The sequence below is a fragment of the Carcharhinus amblyrhynchos genome, unplaced genomic scaffold (assembly GCF_965287045.1).
Source record: "Carcharhinus amblyrhynchos unplaced genomic scaffold, sCarAmb.v2.hapA scaffold_65, whole genome shotgun sequence".
NCBI classification, from domain to species: Eukaryota; Metazoa; Chordata; class Chondrichthyes; order Carcharhiniformes; family Carcharhinidae; genus Carcharhinus; species Carcharhinus amblyrhynchos.
In genome coordinates, this window is record NW_027649805.1 from 276581 (window position 1) to 298351 (window position 21771).

The 21771-nt window shown below is 47.9% G+C and overlaps 1 protein-coding gene across 2 annotated transcripts in view; it reads left to right on the top strand.

Moving 5' to 3' along the window:
• pknox1.1 (pbx/knotted 1 homeobox 1.1) overlaps positions 1–21771 on the top strand; it is a 203246-nt gene that overhangs the window by 174051 nt on the left and 7424 nt on the right. Inside the window, exon 11 of one of the 2 annotated variants that reach the window (XR_013885386.1) lies at positions 17871–19103. Coding sequence is in view for 1 of the 2 variants with exons in the window: in XM_080182556.1 (XP_080038682.1) it covers positions 17871–18082 (212 nt within the window). In the remaining variant the exon portion in view is untranslated. Of the gene's footprint in view, positions 1–17870; positions 21343–21771 lie in introns of those variants that run through there. The other variant, XM_080182556.1, reaches the window with a different exon arrangement.

Below are 21771 nucleotides of genomic sequence, written 5' to 3' on the forward strand. Positions count from 1 at the left end.
ACACAGACTTTTCCCCCTTCACCTTTTATAGGTCCTATCCCTTCTCTTCTCATCCTTTTACCTTTCACATTTTTGTAGAAGGCCTTGGGATTCTCCTTAATCTTACCTGCCAAGGCCTTCTCATGACCCCTTCTGGCTCTCCTAATTTCCTTTTTAAGCTCCTTTCTACAAGCCTTATACTCCTCTAGATCCTTAACATCTCCTAGCTCTCTGAACCTTTTATACACCTTTCCTTTCTTCCTGACTAGGTTCACCACAACCTCCGTGCACCACGGTTCCCGCGCCCTACCAAAACCTCCTTGTCTCATCGGAATGTTATCGTGCAGAGCTCCAGTCAAACATTCCTTGAAAATCCGCCACCTTCCTTCAGTACTTTTCCCCAAGAACGCCTCCTTCCAGTTTATTCGTCCAATTGTCTGCCTGATGTCATCATATTTCCCCTTACTCCAGACAAACACCTTCCTAGCCTGCTGATCCTATCTCTTTCCAATGCAATTGTGAAGGAGATAGAATTATGATCTCCATCCCCGAGATGCTGTCCAACCGAGAGATCCGACACCTGTCCTGGTTCATTAGCCAGCACCAGGTCAAGTACAGCCTCTCCTCTCGTAGGCTTATCCACGTACTGTGTCAGGAAACCTTCCTGAACACACCTAACAAACTCCTCCCCATCCAAACCCCTTACCCTAGGGATGTTCCAGTTGATGTTTGGGAAATTAAAGTCTCCCATCACGACAACTCTGTTATTACTACATCTCTCTAGGATCTGTTTCCCTATCTGCTCCTCAACTTCCCTGTCACAATTGGGCGGCCTATAGAAAACACCCAGCAAAGTTATCGACTCTTTGCTGTTCCTAACTTCCACCCACAGAGACTATGTAGACAGTCCCTCCACGGCATCCTCCTTCTCTGCAGCCGTGACACTGTCCCTGATCAACAGTGCCACTTCGCCACCTCTTTTGCCCCCCCTCCCTGTCCTTCCTGAAGCATCTGAATCCCAGCACCTGGAGTACCCAGTCCTGTCCCTGAGACATCCAAGTCTCTGTAATGGCCACCACATCACATTCCCAAGCAGCAATCCACGCCCTAAGCTCATCTACTTTGTTCACTACACTCCAGGCGTTAAAATAGACACACCTCAGACCCTCGGTCTGGACACTTCCCTTTTCCATCACCCGTCTAACCTCCCACTAATCCTGTCTACTGTCCTTCCCTACCTGGGAGCTAACCTCCTCACTCTCAGTCTCCTCATCTCTGTTCCCTCCCCCCAATCTTTCTAGTTTAAAGCCCCCCGAGTAGCCCTAGCCAATCTTCCCACCAAGATATTGGTACCCCTGGGATTCAAGTGCCACCCGCCTTTACTGAACACCTGCCCCTAAAGAGGTCCCAATGATCCAGGAACCGGAATCCCTGCCCCCTGCTCCAGTCCCTCAGCCAAGCATTCACCCTCCACCTCATTCCATTCCTGTTCTCATTCTCCCACGGCGCAGGCAGCAATCCTGAGATTACTACCTTCACGTTCCTCTTTCTCAGCTGTCTACCTAATTCCCTATAATCCCTTTTCATGACTGCTTCCCTCTTCCTGCCTATGTCAACGGTATCTATGTGATCCACAACCTCCGGCTCCTCACCCTCCCCTTTCAGGATGTCTGGGATGCGTCCAGAGACATCCCAGATCCCAGCTCCAGGGAGACAAACCACCATCCATGACTCCCGTCTGCGTCCGCAAAAGCGCCTGTCTGATCCCCTCACTATGGAGTCCCCTATTAACACTGCCTTGCTGCTCTTTTTCTTACTTTTTTGAAGTACTGGGTCAGGCTCAGCTCCAGAAACCTGGCCATCGCTTCCTGCCCAGGTGAGCTACTCCTGCTCCTATTTCTTATGTTCTTTGTTTTCTATGGCCAAGCCAATTCTCCACCCATCTAACTAGTTCACTTTTGATCCCATGAGATTTAACCTTTTGCACCAGCCTGCCATGAGGGACTTTGTCAAACGTTTTACTAAAATCCATATAGACGACATCCACGGTCCTTCCCTCGTCAATCATTTTTGTCACCTCCTCAAAAAACCCAGCTAAATTTGTGAGGCTTGACCTCCCTCGTACAAAACCATGTTGTCTGTCGCTGATGAGATTATTCAGTTCTAAATGTGTATAGATCATGTCTCTAGGAAAGCATTTGGCATGCTTGGTTTCATTAGTCAGAATATTGAGTACAGGAGGTGGGACGTCTTGTTGTAGTTGTACAAGACATTGGTAAGGCCACACTTGGAATACTGTGTACAGTTCTGGTCACCCTATTATGAAAAGGATATTATTAAACTAGAAAAAGTGCAGAAAAGATTTACTAGGATGCTTCCGGGACTTGATGGATTGAGTTATATGGAGAGGCTGAATCGACTGGGACTTTTTTCTCTGGAGTGTAGGAGGCTGAGGGGTGATCTTATCGAGGTCTATAAAATAATGAGGGGCACAGATCAGCTAGATAGTCAATATCTTTTCCCAAAGGGAGGGGAGTCTAAAACTAGAGTGCATAGGTTTAAGGTGAGAGAGGAGAGATACAAAAGTGTGCAGGTCTTTTCACACAGAGGGTGGTGAGTGTCTGGAACAAGCTGCCAGAGGTAGTAGTAGAGGTGGGTACAATTTGTCTTTTAAAAAGCATTTAGATAGTTACATGGGTATGATGGGTATAGAGGGATATATGGGCCAAATGTGGGCAATTGTGATTAGCTTAGGGATTAGCTTAGGGTTTGGCAGATGGAGTATAATGTTAGCAAGTGTGAGGTTATCCACTTTGGCAGGAATAATAGTAGGAGGGATTATTATTTAAAGGACGAAAAGCTGCAGCATGCTACGGTGCAGTGGGACCTGAGGGTCCTTGTGCATGAGTCGCAAAAACCCAGTCTGCAGGTACAGCAGGTGATCAAGAAGGCGAATGGGACGCTGGCCTTTATAGTGAGGGGGATAGAATATAAAAGCAGGGAGGTCTTGCTGCAACTGTGCAGGGCACTGGTGAGGCCGCAGCTGGAGTACTGTGTGCAGTTTTGGTCGCCGCACTTACGCAAGGATATTTTGGCCTTGGAGGGAGTGCAGAGGAGGTTCACTAGGCTGATACTGGAGATGAGGGGGTTGGCCTATGAAGAGAGACTGAATAGACTGGGTCTGTACTCGTTGGAGTTTAGAAGGATGAGGGGGGATCTTATAGAGATGTATAAGGTAATGAAGGGGATGGATAGGGTAGAGGTAGAGAGATTCTTCCCGCTTAGAAAGGATAGCAGGACTAGAGGGCACAGCCTCAAGATAAGGGGGGAGCAGTTTAGAACGGAGTTGAGGAGGAACTTCTTCACTCAAAGGATGGTGAATCTCTGGAATCCTCTGCCCGTTGAAGTGGTGGAGGCTGCCTCGCTAAATATTTTTAAGTCACGGGTAGATAGGTTTTTGACAGACAGGGGAATTAAGGGTTATGGGGAGAAAGCGGGAAAGTGGAACTGAGCCACTTCAGATCAGCCATGATCTTATTGAATGGCGGGGCAGGCTTGAAGGGCTAGATGGCCTACTCCTGCTCCTATTTCTTATGTTCTTATGAAAAGAAAGGGTGGCATGGACAGGTTGGGCTGAAGGGCCTGTTTCCATGTTGTAAGCCTCTATGACTCACCAACGCCCTGTATTGAAGATAGAATACCTGACACTAACATGCTGCCCTCATCTACCTTTTGCAGGAGTTCATCTCCACCCAGAGCAATCCCATGCTGACACGGGGAGAATGTGCAGACTTTGTACAGACAGTGACCCAAGCCGGGAATCAAACCCGGGTCCCTGGCGCTGTGAGGCAGCAGTGCCAACCACTGTGCCACTGTGCCCCGGGAATTGAACCCGGGTCCCTGGCACTGTGAGACAGCAGTGCTAACCACTGTGTCACCATGTGTCAGACAGTAGAGGGAAGTTGTGTGTGGAACCGGAGGAGATTGGAGAGGCGTTGAACCAATATTTCTCTTTGGTGTTCACGCAAGGGGACATGAATGTAGCTGAGGAGGACACTGGGGTGCAGGGGTGTAAAATAGATAGTATTGCAGTTGATACGGGGGATGTGCTGGATATTTTAGAGGGTTTGAAAATAGATAAGTCCCCTGGTCCGGATGGGATTTACCCTAGGATTCTCTGGGAGGCAAGAGAGGTGATTGCGGAGCCTCTGGCTCTGATCTTCAGGTCGTCGTTGGTCTCTGGTATAGTACCGGAAGATTGGAGGACAGCAAATGTTGTCCCATTGTTTAAGAAGGGGAGAAGAGACTTCCCTGGGAATTATAGACCGGTGAGTCTTACTTCTGTGGTGGGTAAGGTTTTGGAAAGGATTATTAGAGACAGGATTTATAGTTATTTGGAGAGTAATGAATTGATTAGAGACAGTCAGCATGGTTTTGTAGCAGGTAGGTCGTGCCTTACTAACCTTATCGAGTTCTTTGAGAAAGTGACCAAAGAGGTGGATAGGGGTAAGGCAGTTGACGTGGTGTATATGGATTTTAGTAAGGCGTTTGATAAGGTTCACCATGGTAGGCTTCTGCAGAAAATGCAGATGTATGGGATTGGGGGTGATCTAGGTAATTGGATCAGGAATTGGCTAGCAGATAGGAGACAGAGGGTGGTGGTTGATGGTAAATATTCGTCATGGAGTTCGGTTACGAGTGGTGTGCCTCAGGGATCTGTTTTGGGGCCACTGCTGTTTGTAATTTTTATTAATGATCTGGATGAGGGTATAGTTGGGTGGATTAGTAAGTTTGCTGATGACACCAAAGTTGGAGGTGTGGTAGATTGTGAGGAAGGGTGTCATAGTTTGCAGGGTGACTTAGAAAGGTTGCAGAGCTGGGCCGCGAGGTGGCGGATGGAGTTTAATGTGGAGAAGTGTGAGGTAATTCACTTTGGTAGGAATAACAGATGTGTTGAGTATAGGGCTAACGGGAGGACTTTGAATAGTGTGGAGGAGCAGAGGGATCTAGGTGTATGTGTACATAGATCCCTGAAAGTTGGGAATCAAGTAGATAAGGTTGTTAAGAAGGCATACAGTGTCTTGGCGTTTATTGGTAGGGGGATTGTATTTAGGAGTCGCAGCGTTATGTTGCAACTGTACACAACTCTGGTGCGGCCGCACTTGGAGTATTGTGTGCAGTTCTGGTCCCCACATTACAGGAAGGATGTAGAGGCTTTGGAGAGGGTGCAGAGGAGGTTTACCAGGATGTTGCCTGGTATGGAGGGGAGATCCTATGAGGAGAGACTGAGAGATTTGGGGTTGTTTTCGCTGGAAAGAAGGCGGCTAAGAGGGGACCTTATTGAAACATATAAGATGATTAGAGGTTTAGATAGGGTGGATAGTGATAGCCTTTTTCCTAGGATGGATAAAGCTAGCACGAGGGGGCACGGCTTTAAATTAAGGGGGGGGTAGTTATAGGACTGATGTCAGGGGTAGGTTCTTTACCCAGAGGGTGGTGAGGGACTGGAATGCCCTGCCAGCTGCAGTTGTAAATGCGCCTAGTTTGGGGGCGTTTAAGAGATCTGTGGATAGGTTTATGGACGAAATGGGATTGGTTTAGATTAGTGGGTTAGTGTTGTTTTTTTTTAAAAGCTGGTCGGCGCAACATCGTGGGCCGAAGGGCCTGTTCTGCGCTGTAATGTTCTATGTTCTATGCCCCCAGGATTCGAACATGGGTCCCTGGCACTGTGAGGCAGCAGTGTTAACCCACTGTGCCACTGTGCCCCTGGGAATTGAACCCGGGTCTCTGGAGCTGTGAGACAGCAGTGCCAACCACTGTGCCACTGTGCCCCTGGGAATTGAACCCGGGTCCCTGGCTCTGTGAGACAGCAGTGCTAACCACTGTGTCACCATGCCCCCGGGGATCGAACCTGGGTCCCTGGCACTGTGAGGCAGCAGTGTTAACCCACTGTGTCACCGTGCCCCCGGGAATCGAACATGGGTCCCTGGCGCTGTGAGGCAGCAGTGTTAACCCACTGTGCCACTGTGCCCCTGGGAATTGAACCCGGGTCTCTGGAGCTGTGAGACAGCAGTGCCAACCACTGTGCCACTGGGAATTGAACCCGGGTCCCTGGCTCTGTGAGACAGCAGTGCTAACCACTGTGTCACCATGCCCCCGGGGATCGAACCTGGGTCCCTGGCACTGTGAGGCAGCAGTGTTAACCCACTGTACCCCCGTGCCCCCCGGGAATCGAACCCGGGTCCCTGGCGCTGTGAGACAGCAGTGCTAACCCACTGTGTCACTGTGCCCCCGGGAATCGAACCCGGGTCCCTGGTGCTGTGAGACAGCAGTGCTAACCCACTGTGTCACTGTGCACCTGGGAATCGAGCCTGGGTCCCTGGTGCTGTGAGGCAGCAGTGCTAACCCACTGTGTCACCGTGCCCCCGGGAATCGAACCCGGGTCCCTGGTGTTGTGAGGCAGCAGTGCCAACCACTGTGCCACCGTGCCCCTGGGAATTGAACCCGGGTCTCTGGCACTGTGAGGCAGCAGTGCCAACGACTCTGCCGCTGGGAATTGAACCCGGATCCCTGGGGCTGTGAGGCAGCAGTGCTAACCCACTGTGTCACCGTGCCCCCGGGAATCGAACCCGGGTCCCTGGCGCTGTGAGGCAGCAGTGCTAACCCACTGTGTCACCGTGCCCCCGGGGACCGAACCCGGGTCCCTGGTGCTGTGAGGCAGCAGTGCTAACCAGTGTGCCACCATGCTGCTCGTTGGTTCCTTTGGGTTGGCAACTTGTAACTAAGGGAATGTCGCAGGATCGATGCTGGAGCCTCAACTGTTTACAATCAATATTCATAACTTGGGGGTGAAGGGCCGGAATGTATGATTGCTAACTTTGCTGATGACACAAAGCTAGGAAATTAAATTGAGGCTTACTAGGTTCAGTTTACTCTCCTTATTTAAGAAAGGATATACAAGTACTAAAAGCAATTCAGACAAGGTTCAGTCAACTGGTTCTTGAAGTGAATAGGTTTATTTTAAGAGGAAAGACTGGATAGATTAGGTTGTATCTATTGGAGTTGAGAATGAGAGGGGATCTTATAAAAACATTTCAGATTCCAAGGGGACTTTGCTAGGTGGTTGCTGACTGGATGTTTCTCTGTAACAAAGTGACTAGAGGGACAGTTTAAAAGTAAGGCAGTCTGAATGTTTTTCTCTTGAGAGTGGTTAGTCTGTTGAATTCTCTTTTCCAGAGGGCAGTGGAGGCAGGGTTCTTGAATATTTGAAAGATTAAGTCAGATAGATTCTTGATTGACAAGGGTGTCAAGGTTATGGGGGATAGACAGCCAAGTTAAATTGAGGCCACAATCAGATGAGCCATGATCTTACCAAATGGCAGAGAGACTTGAAGGGCCAAATGGCCTACTCCCACTCCTAATTTGTAGGTGCATATGTTCATATAATCAAATGGGTTTTCCTCTACTCTTGGTTCCCTCACCACCTGCCACAGTTCTAATCCAGCAGCTCTGTCCTTCAGGACTCAACCAGCTCACTCAGTGGTGATGCTACAAAGGCAATTGTGGATAGACATTGAAGTTCTTCACTCAGAGAACATACTGTGTCCTTTCCACCCTCAGTCCTCCTTCCGAGTGATGTTCAACGTGGAGCATACTGATTCATTCATTTGGGAGGGCTGGTGGTAGGTGGAAATCAGCAGGAGATTTCCTTGACCATGTTTGATTTGATGTCTGACATACGAAGGAACAATGATAGAGAAATTTGGGCCATTGATTCAGTCAGTATGGCTGTGTCAGTCTGTTACTTGACTAATCTGTGGGACAGCTCCTGAAATGTTGGCACAACTTCCTGTTACTCAGATTTGATTGGGCAAAGTATGGCCTTGTCATTTTGGCACCTAGTTTGATGCTGGGTGGTCTGTCTGTTTAATTTTTATTTGACCTTTCTGTAATAAGTTTGATTCAACAGGATAGCTTGCTTGACCATTTCAGAGAGACAGAGGAAGTTTTGAGAGAAACACGTTTTAGTGAGGAGCTGAAGAAAATCAGCATTAATAGAGAAATGGTTTTGGGGAAATTGATGGGATTGAAAGTGGATAAATCCCCAGATCCTGATAATCTTCATCCCAGAGTGGGCTGAAGATGATCAGGAAGTGGCCGTGGAAATAGTAAATCCATTGACGGGAAATCATGCTTGACAAATCGTTCTACAAGTCTGTGAAGAGCAAAAGGATGAGGTGAAGGAATAGGACTTATCAGATGTGACGGTGGGAAAGTTTGTATAGAACCAGTAGAAATAGCAGAGGTGTTCAATTCTTCTCCGGAGCAGTGTTCTGGTGGCTGGTGAGTCTGAACTGCGAGTGTAATTGCAGTTGTAAATGCGCCTAGTTTGGGGGCGTTTAAGAGGTCTGTGGATAGGTTTATGGACGAAAAGGGATTGGTTTAGGTTAGTGGGTCATTGTTGTTTTTTTTTAACTGGTCGGCGCAACATCGTAGGCCGAAGGGCCTGTTCTGCGCTGTAATGTTCTATGTTCTATGTTCTATGTACTATTATTTTCAATTGTATTGCCGGTTCGCGGGGTTTTTTTGTAGTTTGCGCTTTCCGTAGCGGGGCCTAGGCTCAAGGGCAGTCGGGAAGGGAGCGCGGGAGTACAAAAACAAGGCCACAATAGACAGCGGGCAGCATCGGGAATGGGCAGCGGAGTGAGGTGGGTGCTGAGTGAGTACTGCAAGGGCTTTGGCTCACAGGGCTTAGGCGAGAGCAGGCTTAGGCAAGGTGAGATACTGGTCAAATTTTTCTAACTGTGTCCATAGGTCTAAGGGTGGTCAAATAAATGGCAGGGTACTTGGGGAGGTGAGTCAGCTGTGTAAGGTGTAATATGTGGGAGTCCCTGGAGACACAGCATCTCCAGAGAGTCCACATCTGCACCAAATGTCTGGAGTTGCAGCGTTTGAGGGCCCAGGTCAGGCAACTGGAGCTGAGGCTGGGGGATTTATTTTTAGTGAGGGAAAATGAGGCACTAATGAATAGGAACCACATTCAGGAGGGGATCCCAGAGTCAAGGAGGGGGGATGGGTGGGTTACAGTTAGGAAGGGGAAAAAGAAGAGGAGTAATATTCCAAAGGCTACCCTGGGGTAGTCTCTCAAGATAGCAGGGGTAAGGCACCAACTGAGGTGGAAAGGGCACGAGGGGAAGAGGAAAATGCCTCAGAGGGAAGGAAGGGGGTTGGATGTGAGATAGTGGTGGGGGACGGGAGGGTTAAAGGAATTGATAGGCGGTTCTGTGGGCAAAAGCGGGACTCCAGGATGGTAGTCTGCCTCCCTGGAGCAGGGGTACAGGATGTGTCGGAGAGGGTAGAGGGAATCTTGAACGGCCAAGGGGCCCAGGCAGATGTAATTATACACGCAGGTGAGAAGGACGTAGGAAGGAAGAGTAGGGGGGAAATACGTAGGCAGTTCAGGGAGTTGGGAGCCAGGCTGAAGTGTAGGGCCTCCAGGGTGGCGATCTCTGGGCTGCTGCCAGTGCCCAGCAATAGCAGGGATAAAAATAACGAGATCCTACAGCTGAATGTGTGGCTGAGGGATTGGTGCAGGACAGAGGGTTTTAGTTTTGTCGACCATTGGGAAATGTTTGCGAAGGAAGGGCACTTGTATATGTGGGATAGGGAACATTTAAATGGAAAGGGCACAAATATTTTAGCTGGGAGGCTGGCTGGAGTGTTTCGGCAGGGTTTGAACTAATATGGAGGGGGGGTGGGGAGGAGAGAGACAGCTCAGGCTCTGGGAGTGGGAGTGAGTTGGAGGTCAGGTTATGTCTAGATGATAGGAAAATCTCCCAGGAGAAGGAGGATCTGAGTGGGCCTGAGGGTCTTCGGTGCATCTGTTTTAATGCGAGGAGTGTGACGGGAAAGTCGGATGAACTTAGGGCCTTGATGTTCGCGAGGAATTTAGATGCGGTGGCAGTGACAGAGACATGGTTAAAGGAGGGGTAGGACTGGCAGCTAAATATTCCAGGGTATAAGTGTTTTAGGCGTGATAAGGGAGGGTTGAAAAGAGGAGGGGGAGTGGCGCTCATAGTTCGGGAGCAGATCACAGCGGTGCAGAGGGAGGATAACATGGAGGGGTTGGGAATTGAGTCTCTGTCGGTGGAGTTGAGGAATAGGAAGGGGGCCATTACTATGCTAGGAGTGTACTATAGGCCGCCCGATAGCCCACGGGCAGTGGAAGAGGGTATATGTAGGGACATTTTGGACAAGTGTAGGAAGAACAGGGTTGTTGTAGTGGGAGATTTTAATCTCCCTGGGGTGGATTGGAAGGTGCCTAGAGCTGGGGGGTCGGACAGGGAGGAATTCGTAAGATGTGTATTGGAAGGATCCTTGTAACAGTATGTAGATAGCCAGACTAGAGTGGGGGCTATACTGGATTTAGTTCTGGGAAATGAGCCGGGTCAGGTGGTTGAGGTTGCGGTAGGTGAACATGTGGCTAATAGTGACCACAACTCCGTCTACTTTAGGATACGAATGGAAAAAGATGATTGCTGTCCTAAGGGGAGGGTGCTAAATTGGGGGAAGGCTAGATACAGCCGGATTAGGCAGGAGCTTAGGGAAACCGGTGAGTCTGACCTCAGTGGTTGGTGAGCTGATGGAGAGGCTTCTGAGGGACAAGATTTACGAGCATTTGGAGAGGTTTGACATGATCAGAAATAGTCAGCATGGTTTTGTCAAGAGCAGGTCGTGCCTTACGAGCCTAGTTGAGTTCTTCGAAAATGTGACTGAACACATTGACGAAGGAAGTGCAGTGGACGTGGTGTACATGGACTTCAGCAAGGCGTTTGATAAGGTCCCCCATGCAAGACTTCTTGAGAAGGTGAGAGGGCATGGGATCCAAGGGCCTTTGGCCTTGTGGACCCAGAACTGGCTTGCCTGCAGAAGGCAGAGAGTGGTTATGGATGGGTCTTTTTCGGCATGGAGGTCAGTCACCAGTGGAGTGCCCCAGGGATCTGTTCTGGGACCCTTGCTGTTTGTCATTTTCATAAATGACCTAGATGAGGAAGTGGAGGGATGGGTAAGTAAGTTCGCTGATGACACGAAGGTCGGTGGTGTTGTGGATGGTCTGGAAGGATGTCAAAAGTTGCAGCAGGACATAAATAAGATGCAGGACTGGGCGGAGAAGTGGCAGATGGACTTCAATGCAGATAAATGTGTAGTTGTCCATTTTGGCAGAACCAATGGGATGATCGAGTGCACTATCAAGGGCAGGAGTCTTAGCTGTGTTGAAGAGCAGAAGGATCTTGGGGTCCAGGTCCACAGGACTCTTAAATCGGCCACGCAGGTGGAGGATGTGGTTAAGAAGGCGTATGGTGTACTGGCCTTCATTAATCGAGGGATTGAGTTTAGGAATCGGGAGGTAATGCTGCAACTTTATAAGACCCTTGTCAGGCCTCATTTGGAGTACTGTGCGCAGTTCTGGTCGCCTCACTATAGGAAAGACGTAGAAGCTATTGAAAGGGTACAGAGGAGATTTACAAGGATGTTGCCTGGATTGGGAGGCATGCCTTATGAAGTTAGGTTGAGGGAGCTGGGACTCTTTTCCCTGGAGAGACGAAGGTTGAGAGGCGACCTGATAGAGGTTTATAAAATGTTGAGAGGAGTAGATAAGGTGGATTCTCAGAGGCTATTTCCCCGGGTTGAAATGGTCGCTACGAGAGGACACAGATTTAAGGTGAGGGGAGGCAAGTACAGAAGTGATGTTAGGGGTAAGTTTTTCACTCAGAGGGTGGTGAGTGAATGGAATCGGCTGCCGTCAGTGGTGGTGGAGGCAAACTCGCTGGGGTCTTTTAAAAGACTTCTGGATGAGTATATGGGATTTAATGGGATTCGGGGTTATAGATAGGTCTATAGATTGGTAGGTGTTGATGTGATCGGCGCAACTCGTGGGCCGCAGGGCCTGTTTGTGCTGTAGTGTTCTATGTTCTATGAAACAGACTGGGATAGGCTGTTGGAGGGCAAGACCACATTAGGCATGTGGGAGTCTTTCAAGGGAAAACTGGAATGGGTGCAGGAAAGGCATGTGCCGGTTAGGAGGAAGGATGGGAAAGGTAGGATTAGAGAGCTGTGGATTACTAGAGATATAGAAGACCGGTTGGAAAGAAACGAGAGGCGTATGTCAGATCTAAGCAGTTGGGAACGGAGAGAGCGTTGGAGGAATACAGAGAGTGTAGGAGGGATCTCAAAAGGGGAGTTAGGAGAGCAAAAAGGGGGCATGAGATGGCTTTGGCAGGTAGGATTAAGGAGAATCCAAAGGCGTTTTACTCCTATTTTAGGAGCAAAAGGGTGGCTAGGGGTAAAATCGGTCCTCTCAGGGACAGACAAGGGGAATTGTCCTTAGAGGCTGACGGAATGGGGGTGATCCTGAATGAATACTTTGCGTCGGTATTCACGAAGGAGAGGGGCGTGATGTCTGGTATGGTCATCGAGGGAGCGGTAGACCAGTTGAAAGATCTATTGATTACGAGGGAAGAAGTGTTTGGGCTTTTAGGTAGCATTAAAACCGATAAATCTCCGGGGCCCAATTGCATTTATCCTAGGCTGCTTAGGGAGGCGTGAGATGAGATTGCTGGGCCTCTAACGCAAATCTTGGTCTCTTCTTTGGACACAGGTGAGGTCCCAGAGGACTGGAGGGTAGAGAACGTGGTACCGTTGTTTAAAAAGGGTAGGAGGGATAGCCCAGGTAACTATAGGCCGGTGAGTTTAACGTCAGTGGTAGGCAAGTTGATGGAGAGGATTCTCCATGAGCACTTAGAGCGTTGCGATCTGATTAAGGATACACAGCATGTCTTTGTAAAGAGGAGATCTTGCCTTACAAATCTGGTAGAATTTTTTGAGGAGGTGACAAAAACGGTTGGCGAAGGACGAGCCGTTGATGTCGTCTATATGGATTTCAGTAAGGCGTTTGACAAAGTCCCTCATGGTATGTTGGTAGAGAAGATTAAAGCTCATGGGATATGTGGCCAGGTATCTAGATGGGTAGAAAACTGGCTTGCAAAGAGGAGTCAGAGAGTAGTAGTGGAGGGGTCCATTTCTAGCTGGAGCAAGGCGTTTGATAAGGTCCCCCATGCAAGACTTCTTGAGAAGGTGAGAGGGCATGGGATCCAGGGGGCTTTGGCCTTGTGGATCCAGAACTGGCTTGCCTGCAAAAGGCAGAGAGTGGTTGTGGATGGGTCTTTTTCTGCATGGAGATCGGTCACCAGTGGAGTGCTCCAGGGATCTGTTCTAGGACCCTTGCTGTTTGTCATTTTCATAAATGACCTGGATGAGGAAGTAGAGGGATGGGTTAGTAAATTCGCAGACGATACGAAGGTGGGTGGTGTTGTGGATGGTCTGGAGGGATGTCAGAAGTTGCAGCGAGACGTAGATAGGGTGCAAGACTGGGCGGAGAAGTGGCAGAAATGTGTAGTGTCCATTTTGGCAGGACCAATGGGATGAAGGAATACAATATCAAGGGTAGGAGTCTTAGCTGTGTTGAAGAGCAGAGGGATCTTGGGGTCCGGGTCCATAGGACTCTTAAATCGGCCTTGCAGGTGGAGGATGTGGTCAAGAAGGCGTATGGTGTACTGGCCTTCATTAATCGAGGGATTGAGTTTAGGAGTCGGGAGGTAATGCTGCAACTTTATAGGACCCTTGTCAGACCCCACTTGGAGTGCTGTGTGCAGTTCTGGTTGCCTCACTATAGGAAGGACGTGGAAGCTATTGAAAGGGTGCAGAGGAGATTTAAAAGGATGTTGCCTGGATTGGGAGGCATGCCTTATGAAGATAGTTTGAGGGAGCTGGGACTCTTCTCCCTGGAGAGGCGAAGGTTCAGAGGTGACCTGATAGAGGTTTATAAGATATTGAGAGGAATAGATAGGGTGGATTCTCGGAGGTTATTTCCCAGGGCTGAAGTGGTCGCTACGAGAGGACACGGGTTTAAGGTGCTGGGAAGCAAGTAGAGAGGAGATGTTAGGGGTAAGTTGTTCACTCAGAGGGTGGTGAGTGAATGGAATTGGCTGCCGTCGGTGGTGGTGGAGGCGAACTCGCTGGGGTCTTTTAAAAGACTTCTGGATGAGTATATGGGATCTAATGGGATTGGGGGTTATAGATAAGTCTATGGCTTAGTAGGTATACAAGTGATCGGCGCAACTAGTGGGCCGAAGGGCCTGTTTGTGCTGTAGTGTTCTATGTTCTAGGTCTGTCACTAGTGGTGTGCCGCAGGGCTCGGTACTGGGACCTCTTCTCTTTGTAGTGTATATAAATGATTTGGAAGAGGGAGTAGGTGGTGTGATCAGCAAATTTGCTGATGACATCAAGATGGCTGGATTGGCGGGCAGTGAGGAGCAGTGTCTGGCAATACAGCGGGATATTGATAGGCTGTTGTATTGGGCAGATACTTGGCAAATGGAGTTTAATCCGGATAAATGTGAGGTGATGCATTTTGGCTGGAATAATGTAGGGGGGAGTTATATGATAAAGGGTAAGCCCATAAGGAATATAGAATCGCAGTGAGACCTGGGGGTGCAAGTGCACAAGTCTTTGAAGGTGGCAGTGCAAGTGGAGAGTGTGGTGAAGAAAGCCTATGGTATGTCAGCCTTTATAGGAAGGGGTATAGAGTATAACAGCTGGAGTCTAATGTTGCAGTTGTACAGAACGTTGGTTAGGCCGCATTTAGAGTACTGCATCCAGTTCTGGTCGCCTTACTATCGGAAGGACGTGGAGACTCTGGAGAGAGTGCAGAGGAGGTTTACCAGGATGTTGCCTGGTATGGAAGGACTGGGGTATGAGGAAAGATTGAATAAATTGGGGCTCTTTTCCCTTGAAAGATGGCGACTGAGGGGGGATCTAATAGAGGTATATAAGATTATGAAGGGTATAGATAGAGTAAACAGAGGTAAGCTAATTCCTACGATGGAGACACACAGGACAAGGGGCCATGGACTTAGGGTGAGGGGGGAGAGGTATAACACAGATATTAGAGGGAGGTTTTTCACACAGAGGGTAGTGGGGGTATGGAATGCTCTGCCAAGTAAGGTGGTGGAGGCAAACACGCTAGAGTTGTTTAAGAGTAACTTAGACAGGCACATGACTGGGTTGGGGATGGGTGGATATAGGAGATCCTTTTAAATAAGGGTCATTAGCATTGGGGGTCCCTGGTAAGGTAAATGGATATGGTATAATAATAATTTTTTTTTCTCTTTTTCATTCACAGGTTGTAAGTCGGTCCGCCTTGTGTCCAACGAGGGGCATACACGTGATGTGTCGTACTGGGGCTGCTCTTGGTTGTTCGAGATTGGCCTAGTGCTTCATGTCGTTAGTGTGTGCTTAAACTGGACCAGATACTGGGCAAGATGACAGCTCAGTGACTATCACTGATTGCTGTGCAGACACATGGATTTGGGCTGGTGTCTGTGGGAGTTTGCGCATTCTCCCCGTGCTTGCGTGGGTTTTCTCCGGGTGCTCCGGTTTCCTCCCACACCCCAAAGATGTGCTGTTAGGCTGATTGGCAGTAATAAATTGTCCCTAAATTAGTTTCCCTCAATGTGGATGGCCATAAAACATTGGATAAGGGTCATGGGTGGAGGGGGGGACTAGCGTTGTTAAGATGGTGGCGCGGGCTCGTTGGGCCGTAGGGCCTGTTTCCCGGGCTGTTTTTGTTCTTGGTTCTTTGTTCAATGAATACTTCAGTTTTCACAGTGGAAAAGCATCTTGGTGGTTGTAGTGCAGGCTTGCAGTGGACTGAAAAGCTTGAGTATGTAGTCATTTAGAGAAGTATAGTATGATCAAAGTAGTCAGCATGGCTTTGTTAAAGGCAGATCGTGCCTTACGAGCCTGGTTGAGTTTTTTGAAAATGTGACTAAACACATTGATGAAGGAAGAGCAGTAGATGTGGTGTAGATGCACTTTAGCAAGGCGTTCGATAAGGTCCCCCATGCAAGACTTATTGAGAAAGTGAGTGGGCATGTGATCCAAGGGGACATTGCTTTGTGGGTTCAGAACTGGCTTGGCCACAGAAGGCAAAGAGTGGTTGTGGATGGGTCATATTCTGCATGGAGGTCAGTCACCCGTGGAGTGCCCCAGGGATCTGTTCTGGGACCCTCACTCTGTGATTTTTATAAAATGACCTGGATGAGGAAGTGGAGGGATGGGTTGGGAAGTTTGCTGATGACACAAAGGTTGGGGGTGTTGTGGATAGTGTGGAGGGATGTCAGAAGTTGCAGCGAGACACTGATAGGATGCAAGACTGGGCAGAGAAGTGGCAGATGGACTTCAACCTGGATAAGTGTGAAGTGGTTCATTTTGGCAGGTCAAATTGGATGAAGGAATATAATATTAAGGGTAAGACTCTTGGCAGTGTGGAAGATCAGAAGGATCTTGGGGTCTGGGTTCATAGGACTCTCAAATCAGCTTCGCAGGTTGAAGCTCTGGTCGAGAAGGCGTATGGTGTACTGGCCTTCATCAATCGAGGGATTGAGTTTAGGATTCGGGAGATAATGCTGCAGCTTTGTAAGACCCTGGTCAGACCCCACTTGGAGCACTGTGCTCAGTTCTGATCCCCTCATTACAGGAAGGATGTGGAAGCCATAGAAAGGGTGCAGAGGAGATTTACAAGGATGTTGCCTGGATTGGGGAGCATGCATTATGAGGATAGGTTGAGAGAGCTTGGTCTTTTCTCCTTGGAGAGATGAAGGATGAGGGGGGACTGATAGAGATGTATAAGATGATGAGAGGTATTGTTTGAGTGGATTCTCAGAGGCTGTTTCCCAGGTCTGAAATGGCTGCCACAAGAGGACACAGGTTTAAGGTGCTGGGGAGTAGGTGGAGAGGAGATGTCAGGGGTAAGTTTTTCACTCAGAGGGTGGTGAGTGAGTAGAATAAGCTGCCATCGGCGGTGGCGGAGGCAAAGTTGATAGGGTCTTTTAAGAGACTTCTGGATGAGTACATGGGACTTAATAAGATAGAGGGTTATAGGTAAGCTTAGTAGGTAGGGATATGTTCGGTGCAACTTGTGGGTCGAAGGGCCTGTTTTTCTATGTTCTACGTTCTAAATCGATTAGAATTCTTTGAGGATGTAACCAGTAGAGTTGATCGAGGAGAACCAGTGAGTGTTGTTTATTTAGACTTTCAGAAGGCTTTTGACAAGACCACACATAGCAGACTACTATGTAAAGGTAAAGTGTGTGGGATTGCAGGTCATGTCTTGAGATGGTTAGAAAGCTGGTTGCCAGATAGGAAGCAAAGATTTGGCGTAAATGGATCTTTTCCTGATTGGCAGTCAGTGTCAGTGAGGTTCCGCAGGGACCTGCGCTCGGACCCCAACTGTTGACATTATATATTAATGATTTGGAAGGGGAACTGAATGGATTATCTCCAAATCTGCAGAAGATATAAAGTTGGGGCTAAAGGGATCAAGGGACCTTGGGGGGGGGTGGGGGGGGGGGTAGAGAATCGGGATATTGAATTTGATGATCAGCCATGATCAAAATGAATGGTGGAGCAGGCTCGAAAGGCCGAATGGCCTACTCCTGCTTCTAGTTTCTATGTAACTATTGTGGGTCAGGAGTCACATGTAGGCCAGACAGGGTAATAATGGCAGGTTCCCTTAGCTGCAAGACCTTAGTGAATTTGATGAGTTTTTAGAACAATCCAGTAGTTGTATCATCATCATTACTGCAAAGATTTGCATCTCTGGAGCATCAGTCCAGGCCCCTGTAACATTATCACTGTGCTATTGTTCTCTTATTTGCTCGCAGTATGGGGTCCTTATTTCCCCCTAAGCCCAATGAACTCCCCACATTTTGTTTGAGACAATCTGCCTTGCTGTTAATGTGTAAATTAAATGGCCCTTGGTTCCTCTGTAGGTGCAATGGTTTCAATATCAAGTCCGGTGAATGTGAACGTAGACAGTCTGCAGTCTTTATCATCTGATGGAGCAACACTGGCTGTACAGCAGGTCATGATGGCTGGACAGAGCGGAGAAGATTCTGGCAACAGTGTCGAAGAAGATGACAGCGATCTTTCCGCAACAAACATTAGTGGCCTGGCCTTAGACAACAGCGACTCACTGCAATAGACCCAACACAGAGACAAACTGTGAGAAACGGAAGGAGGACTGGCCATGCATTTTTATTCTTTGCACTCACAGTGCATTTTATTTCTGATGTATTTTATACATAGGTAGGAGAGCGCACTTTTCTATCTCACCTTGTATTGAATGAATGGAGCTTTAAATATTCTCACATTGAACTAGCTGTTTTAATGTGGACAGACAGTAACTTTGTTTCACCAGATCGATGTTCAGACTGACGCAGAAGTGTTTCAACTTCATGTGCAGTGGGTCTGTTTTATCCACTCAGAAATAACTGGCCATAATTTAAAGGAGATTTGCAATAACTCTTTACCTAGTTGTCCAACTGACAAAAACAAATTATTGGATCAAATCCTGCTTTTTGTTTTTAGTTGATGAATTTTGTCATCAGCAACATTTTGCAGCTAGCGTCAAGATTAGTTTTATTAAACTATGGGTTTCAGGACAGACTGAAGCCTAACTTCAGATGGGCATAGAAACATTTTGTGTCAGACAGGATGGATATTTGCAAGTTCCCACTGGGAGTGTTAGGTGGAGAGGTGTTCTGGTCAGAGTCTAATGCTAAGCAGCTGTAAACATTGTCCATGTTATACAATAATGATAAGCTATATCGTTAATCCATTTTCTCCCATTGTCCTGGGTTAGTACAGGAGTGGATTGAGCAATCTTCAGCTGTCAGGCTGATGTCCCCGCTCTTGTGCAGCTTCAGATGAAGCAAAAAGCCGATGAGTTCCATTCCCTCCATTACTTTCCTACTGCCAGGACGCGAAACAACTGAGGCTCCTCAATCCCTGTAGCTAATGGAGGGGACGGATGGATCAGTTCTGTATTAATGGAAGCTACAACAGGCCTGTTGTGTTGGTGATATTATAGAGTGAATACTGTACAATAAGCAGGTGTACCACATCCCTGAACTGTCTGAGGAAAACCACTACACATACAGAAGAAGGATCTCGAGCCGTTTCCAGGAGGCACATGTGCTGTGATCATTGCCAATGAGACCAGGGTAAGAGAGCAGCATTTTCACACATTTTTATTCTAGTCTGCTCCCCTCCAATTCAGTGCATTTCTTTGACCAGCTCTGTAATCTTAAGATTCTGTCATTAGTAAATATAATGTAAACTTTAGAGATGTTAAACACCATCCCATTAAGTGCTATACTATCACAGTGAAATGTCATATATTTCAGATAGTAATCAGCTCCTTATTCTTTACCATCTGTTTTCACTCCTTTCAATCTTGAAGACTTTGTCTTACTTCATGAGTGTAGCTTCTGCCCATCTTTACATGAATCTGGGTAGATAAAGTTCAGAAGGCTGCCAGCTGTACAGACCCAACTCTAGCTCAGGGCACCGAGGCCAGACCATTTCTAAGCTGGCGCTGTAGGTTAACAGGGTAGATTGGTGGGGGAATTGAAGATGTGGATCTCCTGGTTCAGTACCAGCAGAGTACATGTACCTACTCAGTGAGCAAGGGCATATTTTACTAAAGTCATTATCTGTTTCATTGAACAGAACAGAAAGTCGTATCATTTAAAATTATATTCTTGATATGATAGTATAAACAAACTGCTTTGTTCACTGCTTTGTAACAGGCAAAGTCTGTGTAGCAGTCAGGTGTGTGCGTGTGTGCACATGTGCGTGCATATGCGTGTGCACATATGTGTACGCTTGTGCGTGAGTGTGTGTGTGTGTATGCACACGTGTGTGTGTGAATGTGCGTGCATTCAATGCTCTGTAATACATCACATATGAGTGCTCAGCTGTGGGCCTCCTCGAGAGCTTCTGGCACCAGGGCATAGCACCTTACCAAAATCCGAGAAACCTAGTGTATTAGCATCCAGAATAATATTACAAAACACCTGCTAAAATCATAAAAAAGCACAATAACTTTGCTTCCAGTTTAAACGTTGTGGATGTTCTGGATAAGGGAGCTTTGAACAGTAAAGATTACCGATTCTGAGCAGTGAACAGATAGACTGAAGCGGAATTAAATGCACTAAATGCACCCTTAAGAAGGTTAAGAAGCTTTTAGAACTCTTGACAGAGGGTAATAGGTATGGAAAATGTTTAATTAATTAGTTTAGACCTTCTCTTGTACCTTTTTTGTGAAGTTAATTCAGCACTAGTTGAGAAACAGCTGAGTGCAGCTGCTTGTTACCAGGTGATAACCTTGCTTGCCTGAGGAGCCTGCAGAGAGGGAGGGAAGGGAAAAGCTCAGTTTTGGGGAATGTTTGTGAATCTTTTTGGTTGTGTGCTTCCCTGTCACAAATATAATCCATCACTTGTTAAGAAAGGACACACTTTAGCAAAGCTGCAGCCAGTTTTCAGTTTTGTTCTCACTGTCCACCCTACATTTGACAGGATGATGGTCCCCATTTTTCTAAGTGAATGAGCGCGGTACTTGTTAATTCCATACTTTGTATTTATATGGGCATGTTACCCAAACAGTGGAAGCTGACTGTTTAGGGTCCCTTGGTATATCTCCAAATAAAATAGTGATAATTATGTAGTCTGATCTGGAGTGAATGAAAGGGGTGTGTTACAGGGTTATTCGGCAAACAGAACAAAGAAACATGACGGACTTCAATTCCTGTGGAAAGGTGAGAAGTGGCCTTTGTTAGTAAAGTTTAATGTTAAAGAGGATTAAATAATTTGCTTCACCAGACTGTACAGTTGGTAAATTGATTAGTGTGAATGAATACTTTGGGTGTGTTTATTTAGGTCAGCTAATTGTATTTCCTCGTGACCTGCTGCTTGTTTCTTTACACAACAATAAAGAGGCCAGCTAGAGAAAGCAGCTTTGAGATTTCACAGCACCTTGTAACCTGCTGGTTTGGTGATTTGTATTTACTGTGAGTCAAAAGATTTCAGATTTGAATTGTGTGCAATCCAGTGCTGCTTGAATTTTTAGATTGACTAAAACCTGGTGCTGAACATTGGGTAATGTTGATTCAAACACCTAAAATCCCGGAATAAGAATTCTGCTTATTTCTGTGCTGCTCGAAGGAATTGTGCCCTACACAGCAAGGAAGTTTCACAACGGAACAGCCTCACACAGCAACAGGGACAGGGACACGAACAGGAACAGAGACAGGGACAGGGACACGGACAGGAACAGAGGCAGGGACACGGACAGGAACAGAGGCAGGGACACGGACAGGGACAGGAACAGGGACACGGACAGGAACACGGACAGGAACACGGACAGGGACACGGACAAGGACAGGGACACGGACAGGAACACGGACAGGGACACGGACAGGGACACAGACAGGAACAGGGACAGGAACAGGGACACGGACAGGGACACGGACAGGGACACGGACAAGGACACGGACAGGGACAGGAACACGGACAGGGACACGGACAGGGACAGGAACACGGACAGGGACAGGAACAGAGACAGGGACACAGACAGGGACACGGACAGGAACACGGACAGGGACACGGACAGGGACACGGACAGGGACAGGAACAGAGACAGGGACACAGACAGGGACACGGACAGGGACAGGAACACGGACAGGGACAGGGACACAGACAGGGACACGGACAGGGACACGGACAGGGACAGGAACAGAGACAGGGACACAGACAGGGACACGGACAGGGACAGGAACAGGGACACGGACAGGAACACGGACAGGGACACGGACAAGGACAGGGACACGG